Source organism: Fundulus heteroclitus, unplaced genomic scaffold (genome assembly GCF_011125445.2).
Source record: "Fundulus heteroclitus isolate FHET01 unplaced genomic scaffold, MU-UCD_Fhet_4.1 scaffold_47, whole genome shotgun sequence".
Classification (NCBI taxonomy): Eukaryota; Metazoa; Chordata; class Actinopteri; order Cyprinodontiformes; family Fundulidae; genus Fundulus; species Fundulus heteroclitus.
The window spans coordinates 1695715-1719288 of record NW_023396890.1 but is presented as its reverse complement, the minus strand read 5'-3'; the positions used below and the strand labels follow the sequence as shown (position 1 = coordinate 1719288).

Genomic DNA, 23574 nt, shown 5'->3' with positions numbered 1-23574 from the left:
GTTGTCCCACATACCATCATTCTGATGCGCTCACTAACACCACTGTTCGCGCTCGTTCCTTGTTAGTTTCCGCTTGCTGGCTGCACACTTCTAGTGTTTATGTATCCGGTTAGCTTAGCAGTTAGCTTAGCAGTTAGCTTAGCGGTTAGCCATTCATTGTAGCTCCATTGCTCTCACCTTAGACTTTGAACATGGCTGAGAGTTGCATGAAGTGAACCGTGTTCATGTTTATGAGAAGAAGAGGAAGAAGTCAGTAGAAATAAATAAAACCAGGGACCACTGAGGAGAGGAAGAGCAGGTAGGACGGTCGTGCTCATGTGCAGTTATTTAAAAAGGGACTTGGGGAAAGTCTGGAAAAATCAGACTCTACCTTTAAGTGAGCCACAGACCCTGATCTAGCAGATGAAAACTGGATAAACAGCTGAAGCTAAAAGTTAGCCTCAATTTTTAAATCATTATTAAAGTATAATCCTAGGAAATCAATTTAGTACCATGTCTTCAGTACAGGGGCCACAGCGGGGTCCTGGCCCCTCTAGAACCGGCCATGTCTCCATCCAGGCTGTTCTCCAGGAGAACTGATGTATTTATACTCCGTTTTCTCGCATATGTTTGACATATTTCCAGCTTTTACTGAAGGAACATTATGTTCAAATGCTGTTCAACTCGATGCTACTTGGCAGTCACCTCTAGTGGTTCGCCTTTGTGCCAATACCAGCTCCAGCCCTTTATATCAGCAAGATGTCACATAATCACATGGCAAATGTACTTATTATTTCACAAAAACCATCTACAGAAGTCTACAGATGAATATAAGGAGGTCGCTCTAGCATCACGAGGCGCTCATCCTGCCAGACTAACCTTGACTCATTTCCTCAGCGTGCTCAACCAGCACTTAACAGGTTAATAACTCGTGGTCCCCAGACGCCGCTGGCGACCTAATCTTTTTTTCTACACGACGCTGCGGGCCAATTTCAGCCCGCTGAGTGGAGCAATCTGCCGTCCTCTAGAAAGAAGCTGAGATGTGGCGACCATCCCTGCTAGGAAAACAATTCCCTGAGGAGGAGCCATCACTCAAACCCCAGTTGGTCAGCCAGCCAGCCATTAAGCATCCACCTGAGAGAATGAAAGCCTTTGAAACATTATCACCTCAGAGACAAAGAGCTTTCCTTTGGAGGGAAGCAGAGCAGAAGCTCGGGGAAAACAATGTTTTCATGCAGTCAGGGCTCTTATTTCTAAAGCCCACCTTCAATCAGAGCACCAGCAGACTTCAAACCGCAGCTCCCCTTCCAGCAACAAGCTGCCACCATTAGCACTCCTTCACTGCAAAAACCGATGCAAAAACAAGTAAAATGTTCTTAAAAGTTAGTCTATTTGTCCTCGATTTGAGCCAGTAAATATGATTATCTGCCAGTGGAATGAGTATCTTTACCCCTAAAATAAGATAATTAGACATCCTGCACTTGAAATAAGATGATGAAGATGATTTGTTCCTATTTTAAGAGGAAAAATCTTATTCCATTGGCAAATAGTCTTATTTACCTGCTCAAATCAAGGACAAATACACTTATTTTAAGAAAATTTAACTTATTTTTAGTTCTGTTTTTGCAGTGTTTTATTTAAAGTCCACCTAGAACAGGAGAGAGAAGCTGCACATTCCCCACTTACCGACAGTCCTGGGTTTGTAGAAATGCTAATTTAATTACTGCCTCCTTCAGATAAATGATGCGTGCACATCCCACATCAAAGTAACGCCAGGGCCTGAAGAGCGGCGTGACATTATGCGGCGTCCCGGCAAAACGCAGGTAATCAGGGAGGAGAGAGGATGAAGTCAGCACGGGGTCGGCGTAAATGGGCCTGAAGTGAAGGAATGATGGATGCTCCCAAATAAAAAGAACCGGTTTCAGTCGTCCTGAGTGCTGAGAGCGCCGTTCACAGCGACCCGCAACACAAAGCCCGGCAGAAGCAACGCTCTGGTGACCGCAGACCGAAATGCTTAAATGTCAAGTCAAAGCCCAAACATCCACCTGACTAAGAATACGTGCTATACTTCATATATTTCTGGAAATGAGAAGAAAAACATCAGAGGGGCTGAAGATGCAAACCCTGCGGACAGACCAGACAATAAATGTTCATCTGTCAGCAAGAGGCTCGGTTCACATCCACCGAGGCACCACAGTAACGCAAACACTGCAAAAAGGAAACTAAAAGTTACATTTTCTTTAAAATTAGTGTATCTGTCCTTGATTTGAGCAGGTACATAAGATTATCTGCTAATGGAATAAGTATTTTGACTCCTAAAATGAGATAATTAGATATACCGCACTTAAAATAAGATGATGGAGATGGATTGTTCCTATTTTAAGTGCAAAAACCTTATTCCATTGGCAGATAATCTTATTTACCTGCTCAAATCAAGGACAAACACACTAATTTCAAGAAGACACTACTTATTTTTAGTCGACTAATGAAGATTGTTAGAACCTGTGGCGATGAGCAGAACGTTTCTCACCAACGTACGCAGACACTCAGTCCCTGAAGATGAAGATCTCACCAAACCCAGGGAGGCCTCTCCAACACGCAGCAACACGGACGTTAAGCGCGAGAACGTCCGTGTTCAGATGCTCAAACGGGACGCAGGCATGTGAGCTGATGCCTTCCATGCATCTATAAGCAGAGATGCCCCCCCCCCCCCAGACAAACACAGATAGATTCTATCCTGCATGAAAACTCGTGTTTTGTGGGACATCGGTTGCAGAGATCACATCTGCAGCACCGGCACCAGCAGGAGGGCTTTCAGGAAGGCTGTGAGCCGACGCCGCATGAAACAGAGCATCAGTTCATCCCCTCTGCATGATCTCTGCTCACCCTAACCCCCCCCCCCCCCCCCCCCACCACACACAGGCGCAGCGGCAGGTTGTGGTAGTCGGCATCAAAGCCTGATGGGAAGCGGCGCGTCGTTAGCAGGAGGAGACAGAGGCGAGGCGAGGGGGTGAAATCGTTTAGACGCTGCGGAGCGGAGGGAATTACTACGCCTGTCGGGACGGCAGAGCTGAGGGAGCGGCGACGCTACGAACGATGGAAGAATGGAGAGTCAACACGGGCGAGCAGGATAATGACTGCAGTGAAAGCCAACAGGGAGGAAAACAAACAGGAGTTAACAAGAAGACCAGGAGTAACCAGGAGACGCGACACGATCAGATCTGTTGCATGGATTCCCTGATGAGCTGCGCAGCTTTTCCCCCCCAATGAGCGCCGGCAGCCTCAGGGCGCTGGCCGGGTCCGCTGGGCCACGCCGACGGTACCGGGCAGGTCCTACACAGCCTTTATACGGCGAGGAAAAGATGTCTGGAAATGATTTAAACTCATCTTCTACTCCAATAAATAACCAGTGGGAGGTTAATTAGACAGTTTAGTTTAAACTGAGGGTCGTAATTCTTATATTATGCATTATATTCATATTTCTAATAGCAGCCGTCTGGTCCAAACAGAATTCAGAACCAAAAACAGTTGGAAATTGAGTAAAATGTAAAGTTTTACTCAATTTCTAACTGATGAAAGTAAATTTATCATTTCCTTTGGAAATTAAGATCCCAGAGTCTGAAGGAGGAGAGGAGAGGTACAGAATCCACGCTGCTTCAGGTCCAGTGGAAAGTTTCCACAGTCAGTGATGGTTTGGGTGCTGTGTCACCTGCTGGTGTTGGTCTACTGGGTTTTAGAGCCCTTCATGCTTCCTGCTGACCAACTTTATGGACATGCAGATTTCATTTTCCAGCAGGACTTGGCTCCTGCACACAGCACCAAAGCTCCCAGTACCTGGTTTAAGGACCATGGTACACCTGTTCTTAAAGGGCCAGCACACTCTCCTGACCTAAACCCCACAGATAATTTATGGAGTATTGAGAAGAGGAAGATGTGATAGACCAGATCTAACGATGCAGAAGAGCTGAAGGCCTCAATTAGAGCTACCTGGGCTCTCATCACACCTGAGCAGCGCCACAGACTGATGGACTCCGTGCCACGCCGCATGGCTGCAGTGATCCAGGAAAGGGAGAACCGGCTAAGTACTGAGTGCTGCACATGCTCAGACTTTTCATCTTCATACTGTTTAACTGGCCAACACTTCTGGAAATCCTTTTTTTTTTTTTTGGTCTGAAGTAATATTCTAATTTCATTAGTTGTAATTTATAATCATCAAAATTAAAAGAAACAAACACTTGAAATATATCAGTCAATACATCAATGAATGGAATTACTGAAAATCTACTTTTTCCTGATATTCTAATTGTATGACCAGCACCTGTATTGTTGGTATATATATATATATATATATATATATATATATATATATATATATATATATATATATATATATATATATATATATATACTTCCAGTTCAGTTAAACAATAAAAAAAGATCTTCCTTTAGATCATATGAGACAATTGTCGCCTTTAGCTTTAGCTTTTTTTCTAAATTATGACTTCAGGACAGTCCACTGCAGGTGAGCTATTAGCTGCTTTAACAGAACCTCACTTCAAAAATCCTCACCTACCCGTTTAACGTGGGTAAACATATTTGGAAGTGACTTTGGGCCTAAACTTCGGCGCTCTGCTGCGGCGTTTCCCTCAGACAGAACAATTCATCCAGTGAAAAACAAAGAGCACAATGACCAAAGCCAATATTTCTCTTAGAAAATTTGTAAGAAGCTGATATTGCGGTGCAATAATAAAAGGGTTTATAGACATAAAAAACACATTAACATGACAAAGGTCTGCAGAGCTCATTACCTCCTCCTCACAAAAACAGAAGCTCACAAACACACAAACCCTTCTAGCGACAGAGATAACCGCTCTCCTCTTCATCCCCCAAAATGCAATTAACTATTATGTGGGCCGTTATAATCTACCGTGTTGGTTTTATTTTCCCCTTTTAAGAGCACGAGCTTATCTTGCTCGTCTTTACACGGAGCGGCACTCCTGTCCCCTGGCAACTGGCAAACAAATCCACTCAGAAACCTGCTCTGCAGGAGGAGGAGGAGGAGGAAGAGGAAGAGGAGAAGCAGGGCGGCGGGTCTTCAAACTGTAAAAACCGAGGTTAATTATCGGCGCCCCTGAGAAATGCAACTGAACCGATCTGTTGGAAGACCAGGAGCACAGACGGCTTTTTGGGATGAAGCTGAAACATGTCAGGTCAGAGAGGAAGAGGAGGGTGGCGGGTCTTACCGTCACTGCCCGGGCTTCCTTCCCTCTTCAGCATCTGCACGGCGCCCACATACTTCTTCAGCTGGACCTTCAGGACTTCGTTCTCCCTGCACCAACACAGACACCCAGCAGGAGACCTTAGCAGACTGTAACCACCGCGGACGGTATAAAAAAACCCTTCCCTTCATTTTTCTCCCCAAACAGACCAAACTTCAGAGAAAGCCGCTGCTCATGAGTAAAGACTCGTTTTAACCAGAAACCGGGTTCATTCATCAGTGCAGAGGCTGTAAGAGCTGCACGGAGACGGCAGGCTGTTTCCTCCGGTTCATAACGGCACAGTGGGAATCTGAGGGGCGCTGAGATAACGGCACTGGGAACCTGATCCAGATGGTCAGACATATTTACAGAGACGGGCAGGAATGAGACGGAGAGCGCGGTGGACATCTGTCTGGACGGACAGGAAGACGTGACGATGATTAACGGCTGAATCCAAGCAGGAAGTAAAGAGCTGCTGGTAAAAACACGCAAAAGTATTCAACCCAAAATTAAACTTCGTTATACAGGACTGTCTCAGAAAATTAGAATATTGTGATAAAGTTCTTTATTTTCTGTAATGCAATTAAAAAACATGAAATGTCATACATTCTGGATTCATTACAAATCAACTGAAATATCGCAAGCCTTTTATTGTTTAATATCGCTGATTATGGCGTACAGATGAAGAAAACTCAAAAAATCCTATCTCAAAATATTAGAATATTTCCTCAGACCAAGTAAAAAAAAAAATATATAACAGCAAAACAAAATCTAACATTTGAAAATGTCCATTAATGCACTCAGTACTTGGTTGGGAATCCTTTTGCACAGATTACTGCATGAATGCGGCGTGGCATGGAGGCAATCAGCCTGTGGCATTGCTGAGGTGTTATGGATGCCCAGGATGCTTCAATAGCGGCCTTTAGCTCATTTGCATTGTTGGCTCTGGTGTCTTTCAGCTTCTTCTTCACAATAGCCCACAAATTCTCTATAGGGTTCAGGTCAGGGGAATTGGCAGGCCAATCAAGGACAGTAATGCCATGGTCAGTACACCAGTTACTGTGAGAATCTGATGTCGTCTCTTAACCACTACCATACTTGTGATTTAGTTTACTGAACCAAGCTGAGTGTTTTTCAAGGCTCAGGAAACCCTGCAGTGTTTCCAGTTAATTAGACCATTCAAGTGATTAGTTGAATAGCCTACTAGTATACTTTTTCACCATATTCTAATATTTTGAGATAGGATATTTGGGTTTCTTAAGCTGTAAGCCATAATCAGCGATATTAAAACAATAAAAGGCTTGCGATATTTCTGTTGATTTGTAATGAATCCAGAGTGTATGACATTTCATGTTTTTTAATTGCATTACAGAAAATAAAGAACTTTATCACAATATTCTAATTTTCTGAGACAGTCCTGTAGATTATTATCGTGAACTTCAGTGAAATTAATCGGGATTTTATCAGTTAAACCAACACAAGGTTGTACGTGAAATGAGAGGAAAAGGAAACATTTGTTTTCAGGCCGCTTTATTCTGATACCCCTAAATAAAATTCCAGTTTGACCAAATTCAGACGTCAGCAATTCAGTGACCAGAGTCCAGATGTTCTGGTTCTGGTTCAGACGTTCCTTAAAGGAACCTCCAGCATCATGGAGACCCAGGAACCCAGCAGACGGGTCAGGGAGGAGGTTCTGGTCCAGTTTACAGCAGGGTTTATTTATAACAAATGTTGTTTGGGGGCATTATTACCAATTTACACACAGATATAAAGTGAGTAAAATGATTCTCATGTCAGGATAATCCAATCAGGAGAGATAAACGTTATTACAGAATCATCTGGTTCTAAATCCAGGTTTAACTTTAAGGAGCTGACGTAAATTAGCCAGGGTTGAATGATGAAAGCACAAAAGCAAACATGTAGCACATTTTAAAGCATTTGTCAGACTTTCTGCCTCCGTTCAGTCGGGTTTATGACATGAAATCACGTCTCCAGGGGTCGACGTAAACTCCAGGGCTGAGGGGCTGATCTGTGGCGCTGAACCATCTGTGCAAAGTATTTTTTTATTTAACCACCATCTGCACCGTCTATGCGTCCATCTTTGATCAATGTGCCCAGATAGAGATACAGATAAATGTGTTTTAGACATTACGGCTTGTATGATGAATGTTCCTGGGTTTTTTTTCAGCTTTCTGTTGCTTCTTTGTTGAATTAAAAGAAAGAAATGAAAAAACACATTCAGAAAACACTCCACAGGCAGAAAAGCATCTCTTTGTGTGGCCAGAACGCATAAAGCACGACGTGCTAAAAGTCTTTCAGCGTGGCTCTCCTGCACAGAAAGGAGCAGCGGGTGGATCTGAAGCTCTGCTGCCAGCGAGGCCAGCAGCGACGCTCACAAACCCGTTTACAGCGCTGAAACGTAAACGAGCGGCGGGTCAGCACTCAGAGAGAACGGGCCGACGATGAGGGGACAGAGCAGGAGAATCAATCACAGCAGCGGAGCGGCTTTGTGTCCTCGCTGGTTAAATTTAACCGCCTTTGTCTCACCGCGCCGTAACGCCTCGCTCACCGTGGCTGAAATCTGGCGCCCTGCTTATCAAACTCCTTTCAGCGACAACAAAAGAGGCGCCTGGTGGGAGACCTCCTCCATCTCCTCCATCCACATGACGAGCTCTCAGAGGAGCCGTCTGAAGCCGTTATCAGCCCCCCCCCCCCCGGCTCAGACGCTCTCTGGGTTTGATTAAATTATGGCTGATGCTCATGAGCGAGTTTGGCGGGGACTTTGGAGGAATACGGAGCTGCTGAGGCTGCTGGCGCTGTTCTAACCAGCCGGCCCTAAATCACTAACCTGACGCCGCCAGATAGATTTGCTCCGCATATCAATCTGGAAACCTTCAGTTGAAGTAATTTTGGGAATGGGCAAAAATACTGGTTAGCTGATTGGCCTATGTTGGTGATAGACGGGCCAAATAAACCAATCAGATCAACGAAGCATATGACTCTTTTCTCTTCATAGTAGGTACACCTTGTCTGGCGTTCTGTTAACTGTGACATCATCCAGAGAAGACGGCTCACCCGCTACTACCATCTAATGTAGAACAGATTACTAGATCAATGTGTGCTTCTGTGCTTGTTTGTCTGTCTTGTTGTGTCTCTGTTCTGTCTTCTGTAACCCCAGTCGGTCGAGGCAGATGACCGTTCATACTGAGCCCGGTTCTGCCGGAGGTTTTTCCTTCCCGTTAATGGGTGGTTTTTCTTCCCACTGTCGCTTCATGCTTGCTCAGTATGAGGGATTGCAGCAAAGCCATGTACAATGCAGATGACTCTTCCTGTGGCTCTACGCTTCCCCAGGAGTGAATGCTGCTTGTCGGGACTTTGATGCAATCAACTGGTTTCCTTATATAGGACATTTTTGACCAATCTGTATAATCTGACCTAATCTGTATAATATGATTGAACTTGACTTTGTAAAGTGCCTTGAGATGACATGTTTCATGATTTGGCGCTATATAAATAAAATTGAATTGAATTGAATGACGTACTAACAGCGACGACGAAAACACAACCACAAGCTCTTGCCAAAACCAGTCGGGAGAAGAGCAAAAAGATATTTTCCTCTGAGAAAAGCCTCCAGAGCAGCGTTTTGCTCTTCTTTCAGTGAAGAAATACTCTGTAATTCCGATAAAACTTGCTCAATAGCCACGCTAACGCTAGTTTCATCGGCTGAAGCCGCCATGTTCTTTAGACTGAACTGTCGCGCTTCTCGTTGCGTCACACCTCAACCCGCCTCAAAGCCAACGCTGATTGGACATTCGTTTGGTGAACGGCTCCAAATTTTCTTTAACGGAGAGTAGCCAGACTGATCTGCGAGTGAAACCTTGAAAGCTCGCGAGATCAGGATGGTCTCACGAGGCTACTAAATCACAGCTCAGGTTAAAACGTCTCTGAACTCTTACTTTTTACCAGCTCGTTAAAGGGACTTGAATGCTGTTTTAATCTAATTTCCTGCTTTCTGACCATTGTAATGACCATTGTAATGACCATTGTAATGACCATTTCTGTCATTACAAAGTGACGTGTTAAACTGGATTCAGCATCATGTAATCGCATCGTTAGCGTAGCTGTGAAAAAGCGTGTATTTCCAGAGAAAAACACCAAAAAGTTTCTAAACCCAGCATATTTTAGAGGAGGAGAAAACCTTAGCCTTCCTGTTAGCTGTTAAAGGTTTTGCTCTCTCTCTCTCTCAACCTGAATAAACGGCAGAAAAACGCTGAAAGCAACACGTCACAGCTCGGGGGGGGGGGGGGGGGGGGGGTGGATCCTGCTGGATCTCCACCCTCGTGAGGACCGCTTAACGCAGGGGTGTCAAACATACGGCCCGCCGAACAATTTAGTCCGGTCCGGTGGCTAAATGCATCATCATTATTAATTTTTTATTTTATTTTTCAGTGTCCTGTCTTACAACGTGGCAATAATAAGCAGTTCTGCTTTTGCCATAGTGCTCCGCTTGATTTATGAATATGAATAGTTTTATTATGATTCATGCAGGGAATATATCAAATGATATGGACACTACAATGGGAAAGTAGGAGAGGAAAGGAAGAACAAGAAGAAAAAAAACAAAAGGTGAAAGAAAGAGGAGATAAAAGGAAAAGAATGATAAAACAATTATTGAAAAAAACATGTACTTAGTTTAATTGAAAATCTGCAGTTCCTATATTGTGTGCGCTGTGTTTTAATTAGCAGATTAAGCTTCAGGTGTGGAAACATTTAAATTATTTGTTAATTTTTATCTGTTTGATGTATTTTGTCATGCAGGACAGTGTTTTTAAGTTCCAAAAAAATGTGAATAAATGTTTTTCAACATTGTATAATCACTGTGATCAGTTCTTATGCATAATGCACAAGTAAATGTTTAACTGAGTAAAAGTATTGTTGAAATTGCACATACTTTTCATAAAAACACTGAGGTTATTCATAATATATTGTGTAAAAGTGAAATTCATTTAATATAAAAAATCAACAACAAGTCCACATTTATTAGTTCTATTTAATCTTGCAGTGAGTTAACTCGTGTGGCCCTCTTGAGATCAGATTAAGCTGAATGCGGCCCCTAAACAAAAATCAGTTTGACACCCCTGGTTTAGCGCGTTAGCAACAACAGGATCATCATCTGGAAACGAGAGGACTTAGACTGAAGCCACAGAGAAACTGAAAACTGCTGCTTCAGGTCCAACAAGCTGAAATGTCATTGCAGCAACTCAACACGGTCCTGGGTTGGTAGTTTGACTCCCAGGTGCTTGCATCCCTGTGAGAGGAGGACGGTGTCCTGGAGCATCTGCTCCCAGATCCTGACGGAGCGTCGCTGAGCTCCTGGACAGTCTGAGGAGCGACCCGGTGGACCTAAACCTGACGTCCCAGAGATGTTCTGTTGGGTTTAGGGGAGCCTGGGGGCAAAACAATGGCATCAGTCCCTTCATGCTGCAGGAACTGCCTGCCACATGAGGCGGGCGTCTAACCCAAGACCCACTGGACCAGCGCCGGGTCTAACCATGAGTCTGAGGATTTGCTCTCCGTACCTAAAGCCAGTCAGGGCGGCATCGTTTAGACTCTGCATCAGTACGTTGGTCTGAGGGCCAAATGCTTTCATAAAATGAAATAAATGAACATAATATGATATATATATATATATATATATATATATATATATATATATATATATATATATATATATATATATATATATATATACACTTTTTCCTCTTCACTATTCAGAAATATTCTGAGGGCCGGGTAGAAAGCTCTGGTGGGCTGGATGTGGCCCACGGGCCGCCTGTTGATGACCCCCGGCTCTACAGGACCTAAATAAAACTAATTTCTTTCTGTTGAATTTTATAACTAAATACAGTAAAATAAAAAGTTGCACTTTTGCTAAATATTCCAGCGTCAGAAATAAAAGAGGAATTTACTTTCTCTGGTTTCTGCATCTTTAGATGCGTGGAAAACGTTAAGGATTCTGCGTTTCAAACTATAAAAACATTTTTTTATGAACAAATTAGACTCTTTTTAGAGAATCTGGTGGTTTTCCTTTTTCTAATTCACTCCTGCGGCTTAAAGCAACCACCAGCTGCGATGCTAGCAGCGCCGTGTTGGTGCAAACTGGGCCGGACAGGCAGGCCAGTCAGGAGGCCTTGGCCCCCAGAGGGAATCGTGCCGACACCTTAGCATTCATCTGGTCCATGCAAACAATCTGGAGGCTTTAGAAACCGGGCTTGTAAGAAGAACCACCAGAGTTCTGCTGCAACGACGCTCCAAGCGGCTCCGTCTTCTCCGGTGTGGTGAAATCCTGTCAGACCAGATTCTGACACATGCTGGCAGAGGAAAGGTGATTTATGGAGGAACTCCTTCGTTTGTTTGTCCATCTTTGAATCCTTTATTCAGAACAGAGAAGTTCAGCCGACGACCCGAACAATGCTAAATATTCCAGCTTCCTTTTCAGGATACAACGCTCTGGAAATTAACGCGTTCTGCTGAATTATTGATCGCTGTGGTACAACTAAAAGGCTTTCAGCCGATGTAATGTGCGCTCCCGTTCCATTATTTAGCGCAGAAACAACAGCCTTAGCCAGGAAGAGCAGGGCAAATGTTTGCACAGGGAAAAATACCCCGTTAGGAGTCCAGTGTCAACCTCAGCCACGTTCCTCGCTAGATATCAATCGTGGTCTGGGAGTTATTGGCTCAGACGCTGGGGGCTGCTTCCTGCTCCACATTATATTTCTGCTTGTTCCATTAGTCCCAGAGGTAAAAACTACCAGCTAAAGAAAGCAGCTTCCTAATTTTACCTGTGTGTGAAAGAAACGGCGAGAGACGGAAACGCCTCAGAAGCAGAACTGAAGAAGCTGCGGCTTTGTTCTGAGTGCGAATGAAGGAGATGGTGACATAAACTGTAAATGTTCAGCCTGGAAGACAAAGAGCACTGAATTTAAAAGTTCAGCGGAGGGTTTTTCTGGGAGTAAATATCGCAGAAAGCTGAAGCTGCCACACCTGCAGTAATTACTGCAGCTGAAACGAGGGCCGTGTGTGTCTTTATTTTCCTCCGTCTCTGCTGGATTCCCTGCACTCTCTGGCTTTACTGGTGCTGCGCTCAGTAGTCGCCTTAATTTGCAATAAACTCCACTGAAGTGGCCGCTTGTTCAGGTGAAGGCGGCTTTGCACGCGGGCAGCAAAGATGCCCGTAGAGACAGAACGACGCTGCGCAGAGCAATTTACCGCCAAACGTCCCAGAAATAAAGAAATAATTTACACACAGTTCAGAGCAAGTTTATTAGGTTCTGGGTTTTATTAGAACCAAACGGGTCCTAGTGCCTGCAAAAACATACCAGACAAAGAAACAAAGGCATCTGCTCCTGGTTCTTGTTGGTTGTGGTGAGTTCGTGTTTCTGTGCTTTTCTCCTGCAGGACTGAACATCGGACTTTCTGAGAAAATGCATGTTGGTTCTGGTTCTGGACACATTTCCAGCTGCTGAACAAAACATTTTCTGCTTCCAGTTATCAGATATAAAATTGTATATCTTAACAATCATAATTAGTTCCAACAATGCAGAGTAGAAATATTATTAGTTCCACTAATAAGCTAAACGTCGCTATTGTTCAGGTTCTGATCCAGTTTTGTTTCTAACGAGGAGCAAACGTACTAAATAATCGGCTCTTCAATGTTTTCTAGCACCTACAAATGAAAAAGTATTTCACCCTCTAGATTTCTTTTTTTTTTTTTTGTCTCACATCAGATCGTTTTTAAATTAGGATTCATTGATTTATTAAAGAAAAATATGAAGTTTAAAGAACAGAGGAACAAAGTCTCTGTGATCCTTTAGTCTGGAAATGGTTCCAGGTCCATTTCTAAGGATTTGGATCTCAGATGCAGATGAATTAAAGTCATTCTGGAACAAAACTCCTTTAAGACGGAGTTACTGGGTCCGGTTGGTTTGAACTTCGTACTTCCAGCTGTCAGGTAGGTTCTGCTTAAGTGAAAACATCTGGAGACTCAACACTCTAGCAGGAAAGTCTCCATCTATGTGTAGTCTACACCCAGCAGGTGGCGCTCACCTGCAGCGGTCAGTGGGTGAGAAGCAATTCAGAGACAATCAACCTAACAGCCACATTTCTGGACATTAGCAGATGTAAACAGACGTGGCGCCATCTAGTGGCAGTATCACAGAACTATTATAAAGCCGGTTTGCTTAATTAATAAATCAATTATAAATAATACCAGACTGAGCCTGACCCTCTGCAACGCCTCACAGTAAAGCAGCAGCTCAGCGTGATGAAGATCAAAGTTATTAATCAAATAAAACGATCTACAGCAGCTCTAAGAGCCTCAGATCAGAACATTTACTCATGTCATCAACTCTGCGTCACATCTGAGCCTCGGCAGGTTCAGCGTCCTCTTCAGTGAACACCAACGTTCAGACTGGATTCCCAGAGACATTCCAGGCTTTTCCCTCCAGGAATCATAGAATTTTGTGTTTTTTTCCACTGGATCTTGGACCATTCTGCATTGTTTCGCTGGGAGATGTTAATAGCCGTTAGCTGCTTCCTTGTTTTAACCCCTGCTGAGCTAATTGATCTAAAGCAAAGCATAAAACACCAAAACAACAACAAAAAAAACAGCAGGACGTGATAATCTTTCAGAAAAACAATGTCTGCAACCAGAGTGAGCTGCTGACGTATAAATAAATAAAAGTGAAATAATGTGGCTCTGCACCTTTAATGCGTGTCCACAGCTGTGGGACAACAAAGTCTAAACTGGCAGATCAACCTCCTGCAAACTGATACGGCTGCAGTAAATGTTGAGCTGCATCTTTAGCTCAAAAGGAGCTAAAGGAGCGATTCTATGGGACAACCACCTCCAGCGGGGGAGTCGTTGTTCGCAGTCGTGCAGATTGTCATCTAACACACTGCAGCAACAGCGCAGGTGATGCAATCAAATGAAATTAAGTCGTTAATGTTTTTGCAACTGCCAACTACAAGAAAGCAGGGAATCCAGCAATAAAATGTGCTTAAACAAAAAAAAGCTGCTTGCCTGTGACATCACAAGGTTAGCTCTTAGGGACGACTGCAGTCTCTCCTGCCTTTATGTGCTCCAACATGGATGAGGAAGGTTTTTACAGAGCTTCCTGGGAGCTGACCTGCTGGGGATTTTAATAACTGTGACCCAGGTGTCCCTCCAGGCCTTGCTAACTGACCCCCTCCATTATTTTACCTTTTAATTTCACTATGAGCTAAACCACAACACACGTTTCTCCGGCCCGCTTCAACGCGTCTCGGTCGATTTAGGACCGACTTTTTAGACCCGTCTTGGTGCCAGAATGCGATCTTCCTTCAATCTGTCACAGAAGGACTCTAACTGGTCCAAATTTGGCTCTCCTGATTGCTGACGACCTCAAACACGCAGTCAGAACCCCAAAGAACGGCCATCGGCAAAAAGAGAGCAAAGAGCCGGGCAACAGATGGCGTACGCACCACGGGGCCGGTCTTCAGAACCGCACAGCTACGCGGGGATTACACAACGCTTTTACAGACATATGGTGATCACACAAAACACGGATCTGCTTTAGTCTCTGTTATTTACTGCAGACACTCAGTGCACTCATTACACTAAAGTTATTTTTCTTCTTCTTTTTAAATTTACTTTTTCCAACAAGGCTTCATAGTAAATGTTGGTCCCCGCCGACTAGAGGGTGAAACGGGTGTGGATTTTCACTCCTGACCCACTCCTGGTAAAATTACTCCCACTCCCTTTATTGTTGTCTAAAAAGTAAAAGGAATAGTAATAAATAAATAAATAAATAAATAATAAAAGTAGCAAACAAGGAAACAGACCGTGCCTTTCTTGGCTGAATAAACAAAATGTACAATGTTGCCTTTTACTAATTTATTAAGTAATTTATTAAGTAATTTAATAAGCAATTGTTTCCTGTGAACAAAGAAGTTACTTTTATGTTTCAAATTGTGGAAACTAAAGAAAAATGCATCTAGCAAGAGATCTATACGCCATTAACAAAAAAAGTGCATAAAGGCCTTACTTTCACGATTTAGATAATGTGCCTCAATGGTTCAAAAAAAAGTTTTGTAAAAGAAAATTGAATATGATAATAGCATATTAGTATTTGTCCATTTGCACTAACCATTTAAACTAATCAGGGTTTACTATCAGACTTTCATCGAACATTAAACACATTCCTGGATAATGAGTCCAGGAAACGTTTTACCAGCAGGTTACTGGATGTTAACATTGTGATATTTTCAGCTCTCGTTAAGTTTAATATTTGCAACTTTCCAGTCAGCTCTGAGTTTAATAGATAAGTCCTTACTGCTGACTTTGCGTTGCCACCAGCCGTTTCTCCCTCCATTGCTGGTTTTTGAGCGCGGGAGGAAAACATCGGCTCATTTGTTCGTCTCAGGGATGATGTGGACGCAGAGAGCCGGAGGGATATCAGCCGGTTCACGGCTGTAGAGAGTCTCTTTACTTGTGTTTATAGTCGCTTATTTTAGAACCAAAATTAACGACTACACGTTTAGAAACGAGCCCCAAAAAACGTTACTCACAGAATTTATAAGTAACTTTACAAAAAACAAGCAGACTTGGAAACAGAGCCATAAACCATTTCACAAGTAGCTATTAGCTGTTAGCTATTAGCATTAGCTAGGTACCAGATACATGGAGGACATGTGGACATTGTCACATTTATGACACTCTGAGGCTTCCGTAGTAGTTATAAGGCGCTTAACGGCGAGGCCGTCTGTAATTCATTCAGCGCACCACTAGATGTTTCACCAGGGTGTAAATCACTGAGCCTTTAGGTTTAAGAATTGACTGATTAAATCAAACTTTAAAAATGAACCTGTCTGTTTATTAATTCGAATGATAATATGGTTGAAGTGATCGGCTGTTAACAGTTTTGGTCTGAGTCTAAAAATTCTGTTTTAGTGAATATAACAGAGTCCATTTATCATGAGCTGTAGAACAGCTGACTCCGGTCCTTAAGGTCCCGTGTCCTGCTTTTCACCATTTAGTTCTGATGAATAATTCTATGGTTCTCTTTGCTTTATGAAAATATGTGCAAGATTTCAGTGTTTCTCCGTCCACCTTGCTTTTGTGTTCAGCACCATTTATATAACTTATAAAAGCACTAAACATCCAAACTCCAGTACCTCCTGCACACCTCAGCGTGACCTGAACAGAACCACTGTTGGACCAGATAAGGAGACAATTCGTCCAGCAGAGACAGACGGAGGTGGGAGACGAGTTCTGTGAAGCTAAACGGCCCGTCTGACCCAGTGAGGGTTCCTGTTCTACGGTGGCGGCTCTGCTGCTGAAAGATAACAGCTTCAGCTCCTGTTAGAAGTTAGAATAAATGGCACAAAGAGTTTTAAAAATCTAGAAAACATACAGTTAGAACGCTGTTTAAGTTACTTTTGCTAATGGCAATAATCATTAACAGAAAAAAAAAAACATTAAAATGTCCTTGACTTAGTTTCACTTGAAGTCCTGCATTACTGGGCCGTTTAGGGTCACTTTTGTCTTTTGTACATTAAGGAGGTGCAACTCTGCTCAGGAATAATTAACATCTGTTTATTAATTCGAATGATAATATGGTCGAAGTGATCGGTGATCTAAATTCTCTGCAGCACGGCTCCTTGTAGAGCACATCACCCCGGTTCTAAAGTCCTTCCATGGCTCCCTGGATCTCAGAGAATAGACTTTAAAATCCTTCTGTTAGTCTATAAATCCCTGAATTAGCACCTAAATACGTCACAGACTTGTTATCAGGGCATCAACCCTCCAGACCACTCAGGTCTTCTGGCTCCAGCCTGCTCTGCAGAACCAGAACCAGAACCAGACATGGAGAAGCAGCATTTAGTTCCTATGCTCCACTGATTTGGAACAAACTCCCAGAAAATTGTAAAGGTGCGGAAAGCCTGAGTTCCTTTAAATCAAGATTAAAAACACATTTGTTTAGGATTGCCTTCAACTGTTCTAGTTAACTGAATCACCACTTCTTTGTTCAAATTTCTATCAACATTTTATTCCTACTTGCTTTTATTCTGTTTTAATTTGCTATATTTTAATCATGTAAAGCACTTTGCATTGTCCCTGTACTGAATTGTGCTATATAAATAAATTTGCCTTGCCTTGCCTTGCCTTGAATTACGTTACCGGCCAACTTTGTCTCCGGCTGAGCAACAAAACTCGACATCTGTCCATTTTACCTCCACAGCTGACTAGTGTGTATATAAAAGGCATGAGGGGTGGATTCGGACTCCTATTGTACATTTATTAATCTTCTAAACGCAGTAACTGCTCATTTTGACATACAACACCACCTAGAGATAAAGGGAAACATTAAACGTTTAAGGAGGTAAAGGTTTGGATCTGAAAATATGAATATCAGCAGATGTTTCAATTTAAAAAACACAAGAATACTTTTAAGAATTACTCTGAAGCTCCGCCTTCCTCTCCTAATATGGTCACTTCTGTTTTACCAGGAAGGCCGCAGCCAGAAGCAGAACTCAAAGCAGGTCCAGCTAGCTCTTCCCACTGTTCATTCCTTAAAGACCGTCTCCATGGCTGGAGGTTGAGCTGCAGGAGGTCCACTGAACAACAGGACCTCCTGCAGGCGCTGCCTCCTCCTGGCAGCCGAGCTTTCAGCAGTCTGAGGCGCCGTGCGAGTAAAGGCCAAACAGTTTGGTGCTATATTTGGACGGGTGGGTGAGTAGAGGTTCTGTTGTAGACCACGTTTCTTGTTTTTCCGCGTGAGTAAGTCAGCAAGTGAGCAGCGGCCCGTTTTAGCCGACTCCCCTCTGCTGGCGTCTGCGTCAGACTGGAATCTATCTATGGCGGCTCATCCTCTGCCACCCCCGTTCCCAACCAGCCTCAAAACACGCTCTCGTTGCTCGCATGTGTTTAGCTGCTGCTTTGCATTGGAAGTGCATCCACACTGAAAAGCACTAAAATTAGTAGACAACTGTTGGCGTCCTCTTGGAAATAACAGGACCATCTGGTGCTGGAGATCCACATTTAACCCAAACGCTGCAGCTGGCAGCCAAAGCTCTCCTCACAGCTACTGCGCACTAAACGACGAGCCTCAATTAAGTCCACAGGCGCTCAACGAGTTGTAATTTAACCTCAAAACCACTACAGTCCACTCGTGCTCACGTTGCACTGCAAAAACAAATGTAAAAATAAGTAAAATGTACTTAAAAGTTTGTGCATTTATCCTTAATTTGAGCAGTTAAATAACATCATCTGCCAATGGAATGAGTATTTTGACCCCTAAAATAAGATCATTAGACATCCTGCACTTAGAATAAGATGATGGAGATGAATTGTTCCTATTTTAAGTAAAAAAATCTTATTCCACTGGCAGATCATCTTATTTATCTGCTCAAATCAAGGATAAATGCACACATTTTAAGAAAATGTTACTTATTTTAGTTTGATTGTTGCAGTGTGGCTCCCTTGTGACCCGTGCTGCAGAGGAACCAGGGAGGCCTGCGGATTATAGCGCCTCTGGTGATCGACGCTCGCTGGCCAGCAGCAGCTCCTCTATTTATAGCCTCTATTGATCGAGGACATTTGGCTACGATGGAAAAGCAGCGAACTACGGAGCGCTGTGTGTCTGTGGAGACTCACAGCGTACGTCACAGTCGATGCTTTTTATAGCTGCAGCAACATCTCCAAATAATCTGCTCCATCAGCTTTCCCGGCGTTCAAACCGAGCCGCTGGCTGGATGTCCAGGGAACACGGAGCTGGTCGGGCTTCCTGCTCAGATGACCAGCGGTCCGGGTGTGACTGGCACCGGGTCAGCGTACGTAACGCGCTCCACTTCCAGGCAACCTGCAGGTGGTCCATTATGGGGCTAAAGATGAGAGTATTTATGGCGCAGGGAAGGGAATGAAACCCCTTCAGCGTGAATGGGCCAAACTTTGCCGAGACGCGTAACCTATGGTTGTTCTCGGTGGCGAGCGGATTAAACGGCGTGTGCGGACTCAACGCTGATATTTGCACAGAAGCGGCTGCAGCCACTGGGCGATGCAGCGGTGATTACTGTGATTATGTGGGAAACAGTGACGCAGCTGCAGTAGGTATGGCTCTGAGGCCGGCACAATCAGCAGCGAGGAGGCGGCTTTAATCAGGGGCAAGAAAGCCCTCTGCTCTCATCTGGGTTTAACCCAAAGTCAAATCAGCGTATCGGTTCAGCAAATACAGAAACCCGGCAAAAGATACCGTCTCCTGTCGGGTTACAGTTCACATCGGGTCAGATAAAAATCTCCACTGTGTAGTATTTCAGCCACAGCGCTGGTCTTACCACAACAAATCTGTGGATTTATTTAAATAGGTCAACTATCTACTCAATAAACTGCCCCAAAAAAATAAATAAGAATGCCAGCTGCTGAAACAGGCAATCCATGTTTAACCAACAATTAAACGCAAAAAGTCTTTGCTACAAACAGAGACAACAAGAGGTTAAAGCTTAAATTAAAAATGAGACACAGCAAAATGTTGGCATTTTACGGACAATCCAATGCAGAAAAAACACTGGGCCCAAATATCTATTATGCTTTAATATTAACCTTAATTGATCTTAATTGGGGCTGCATGATGCTAAGCTAATTAATCAGGCAGCATTCAAGCTCTTTATGCCCGCGATGCATTTGGTGACAGTTGTTGTTTATTACAGCATAAACATGTTTTACAAGGAAAGAGGCAGTAAGACGGTCAAGTCAGTGAAAAAACGAGACGTTGATGGAAAACAAGGTTTCCATAAAACCTTGTTGCTAAAAACCCAACGCAGACAGACATGAACACTTTAAAGTAATAAAGTAAAAACTCTTCCATCTGTGTTAAAATGACGAATTCTGAGCATCTTGTAAAGTTATGCTTTGATATTGTTTTCACAACTAAGGAAATAATAAAACTTTTTAGCAAATCAGGAACAATTATTAGGACTTTTAAAATGATTATGCAAAAGACTTTGTGAATATAGTCTTGTAATATTACGACTTTATTCTTGTAAAGGACTTTATTCTCATAATGTTCTTTATTATTTTACATATAATATGACTTTATTCCTGTAATTTCCAAAAAAAAAAAAAGAAAATTTATGGCCATTGTAGATTAAAGGTGCATAGCCATGTTGTTCGACTTTTTATTTATTTATACATCTGCAGCTCACTCTGGTTCGTTATAAAGTTTTATCAAAGATTATCACGTCTATTAGTCGTTATTTTAGTGTTTTATGCTTTGTTTTTGCTCAATTTGTTAGTAAATAAAGCCTTTTACGTTTAGTTACGATTTTAACAGAAGTACGTACTACAAGGAAGCGGCTAATGGTTATTAGCATCTCCTAGCGATACAATGAAGAAAGGTCTAAGATCCAGTGAAAGAAAAAAACGCAAACAAATATGATTCCAAGAGGGCTGGAACCTGCATAATGATTAATAGTGATTTATTAATTTTAATTTATTATTATGCTTTCTGATAGTGATTTATTAATAAATCCAACCAGCATTATGATAGTTCAGCGGTACTGCCGCTAGATGGCGCCACATCGGTTTATATCTGCCCATCATGCATGGTGAGGTGTTTATTTTTAGGAACATCAGGATGGAGGCTTGTTCTATATAACCTCATTTTATCATGATCAAATGGTTTTTGGTCTTTCTTTAATAAGCATAAAACGTGGCTATGTACCTTTAAAGAAAATAAATCATTGCCCATGGAGAAGTAAATTTCCACAGAGAAACGCAGAAATTTTAAGATTAACTTCACATATTGGCGAAAATACACTGATGTCGAAAAGTCATAAATTCATTAAAAAAACAATTTTTTATATGATTAAAAGGCATACATTTGCTGTATTAAAATAAGTATCTCTCTGACATTGTAACGTCAGAGATTTTGGATCTCGTGATCCCCCAGGGGTCCCGAGTCCCACTTTGGGAACCTCTACTCTAGGAAGTGGGATTAGAGTCTGAGAATAAAAACCTTTGGCCACAAAGGGAGACGACAGCAGCTGAGAGGATAAATGCCACAGGAATGGTGGATAATGCTTAACGAAGGTAAATCCACAGTTTGACTGCAGAGGTTATTTATCCCTGTAATTTCCCTAGAAGTTATAAAAAGAAGCTCTAAAACATTTTAATATTCTTCTAACCAAACCACAGCATGAAACAAAGGCTCCTCTTTAACTCAGGTTTACTTAAACTAAACACAAGTATCACAACTTCTGCAAAAAGGGTTAGGAATCCCAAACATAAGCCCAGAAAAGGGAAAATATCGGAAACGCATGGCATGTTGCGCCGTGCCGAAGCAGAAATATTACCGGCATGGAGAGTCTGAATGAAAGCTAATATTTAATGCAGTTACTGATGTCGCATTCAGTGGTGAAAGATTCATTTGCGAGACGTTTTTACTGCCCTAGAAAAGATCTCAATGCACAGCTGGATGTTTTGCTTTGACTCGTCATCATCCATAAAAGAGCGCAGCGCCCCCATCAGGTAGAGATGTCCCGCTTTTTTACGGCTGTCTCACAACATGCCGATTGTGCGCGCTCATTTATCTTTTACAGGCACATGTATGGCGAATGTGACCACATGTCCGACCAGTCAGAAACTAAAAAATCCCGATAATCTCTGTTTAGTGAACTCACCAATTAAGTTCTGCCTGGTCGTCCGGACAGCTGCTCGTTATGGATGCTATAATGACTCAAAGCTTTTTAAATCAGAGAGGTGTTTAAAATAGGAGCAATTTTAAAAGGAAACTATTTTCTACATGTCTGCCGTTCACTCAGGATGTTGGAGACCAAGAAAGAGAGCAAGACTTTCAGCAGATAACAGGAAGGGAAAATTGAACAGCTCATTTTTCTCTTTTCAACCAAAGCCAGTGTTGTAGACCTGTCAGAAATATCAGAGTTAAGAGAAGGAGAACCAACCCAGTCTGTTGTTCTAGTAACGCCAGTTGAACTAACTATGCTATTAGTATAAAATCTATAATTGTTTTACTTTGGTTTTAAATTGTAAAACCATGCTCTCTCTCACACACAGTGTGACGGCGCCTCTGAAATCGATGATGAAAAATTGATCACAGCAGGAAGCAGCAAAAGCACACACAAAAATTAAAGTTGTTCTTTTATCATCTTATATTTTATGGTTCTCAAAAGAATGCTGAAGTTGCCTAAAATCGGTAACGGCAGGTGAAGGTTTTACCAAAACCAGAAGTTGGAAATGGACCCCAGAAGTTGGATTGGTGATGCTTGTAGAGATGGTATGGAGGTAAAGGTAAATCCACGCATTAAACAAGGGGAAAAAGACACAAATTCCCAGAACACACTGCAAAAAGGGAACTAAAAGTAGGTAAAATCCTCTTGAAATGAGAGTATTTTTCATTGATTTGAGCAGGTAAATAAAACTATCTGTCAATGGAATAAGATTTTCGCACTTAAATAAGAACAATTCATCTCCATCATCTTATTTCAAGTGCAGGATATCTAATTATATTATTTTAGGGGTAGAAATTCTCATTCCATAGGCTAATAGTCTTATTTAGCTTTTCAAATCAAGGAAAAATATACTAATTTCAAGAAAATTTTACTTTTAAGACAGTTCCCTTTTTGCAGTGCAGAAACTTTCCTACAAGGAGAGTTATTTATTACTGACCACAACCAGAACTGTTAAACGGACCCTGATGCAGTTTCCACTAAAAGTCCAATAAAGTTCCTGTTTATGGAGCTTTATTTTCTTACATCCATAATAAGTGTTTGGTTTTGGTCTAAAAAGCTGCGAGCACAGCTTCGTCTTGGGTTTTCTTGCAGAAATGACACCGAGCACATCATACCTGGCCAACGCTTGGACTTTAGCCCCGTGTCTCTCCTCCAGCTCTGCAAGCTTCTTCTTCAGCAAATCGGTTTCCTGCCTCAGGCCGGCTGAGTGCTCCATCTCGCCGTCTAACAGGCTGCGAAGGGACCTGCGAACACATGCGGCGGGTCACGCTGTGCCAGGCAACACGGGACCCTGCCACGTTACATTCAGGTAGCAGAGGAATAATCCCCAACTAAACGCTGGCCTTCTGCTCATGTCGTTTTCATAAACAATGCATTAGACAAATGCCGTTTTAATTGGCGCACTAAACGAGATGATGAATCACAATTAGCTCCGATAGAAAACACTTCATCAACACAGATCTGTCTGCGTCACGTTAATAGCCTAAATGCAAATCATTAAAAAAAAAATGTGACGCAGTTGGAAAGATTTACAATCGTTTTGATGCATCGA

At 42.6% G+C, this 23574-nt stretch overlaps 1 protein-coding gene across 3 annotated transcripts in view; it reads right to left on the bottom strand.

The window, feature by feature from the left end:
* snx29 (sorting nexin 29) overlaps positions 1–23574 on the bottom strand; it is a 153328-nt gene that overhangs the window by 106780 nt on the left and 22974 nt on the right. For all 3 annotated transcript variants that reach the window (XM_012866521.3, XM_012866530.3, XM_036132020.1), the window contains 2 exons: positions 23138–23266; positions 5223–5308 (listed from right to left, as the gene is read on the bottom strand). In XM_012866521.3, coding sequence (XP_012721975.2) covers positions 5223–5308; positions 23138–23266 — 215 coding nt within the window. The remainder of the gene's footprint in view (positions 1–5222; positions 5309–23137; positions 23267–23574) is intronic.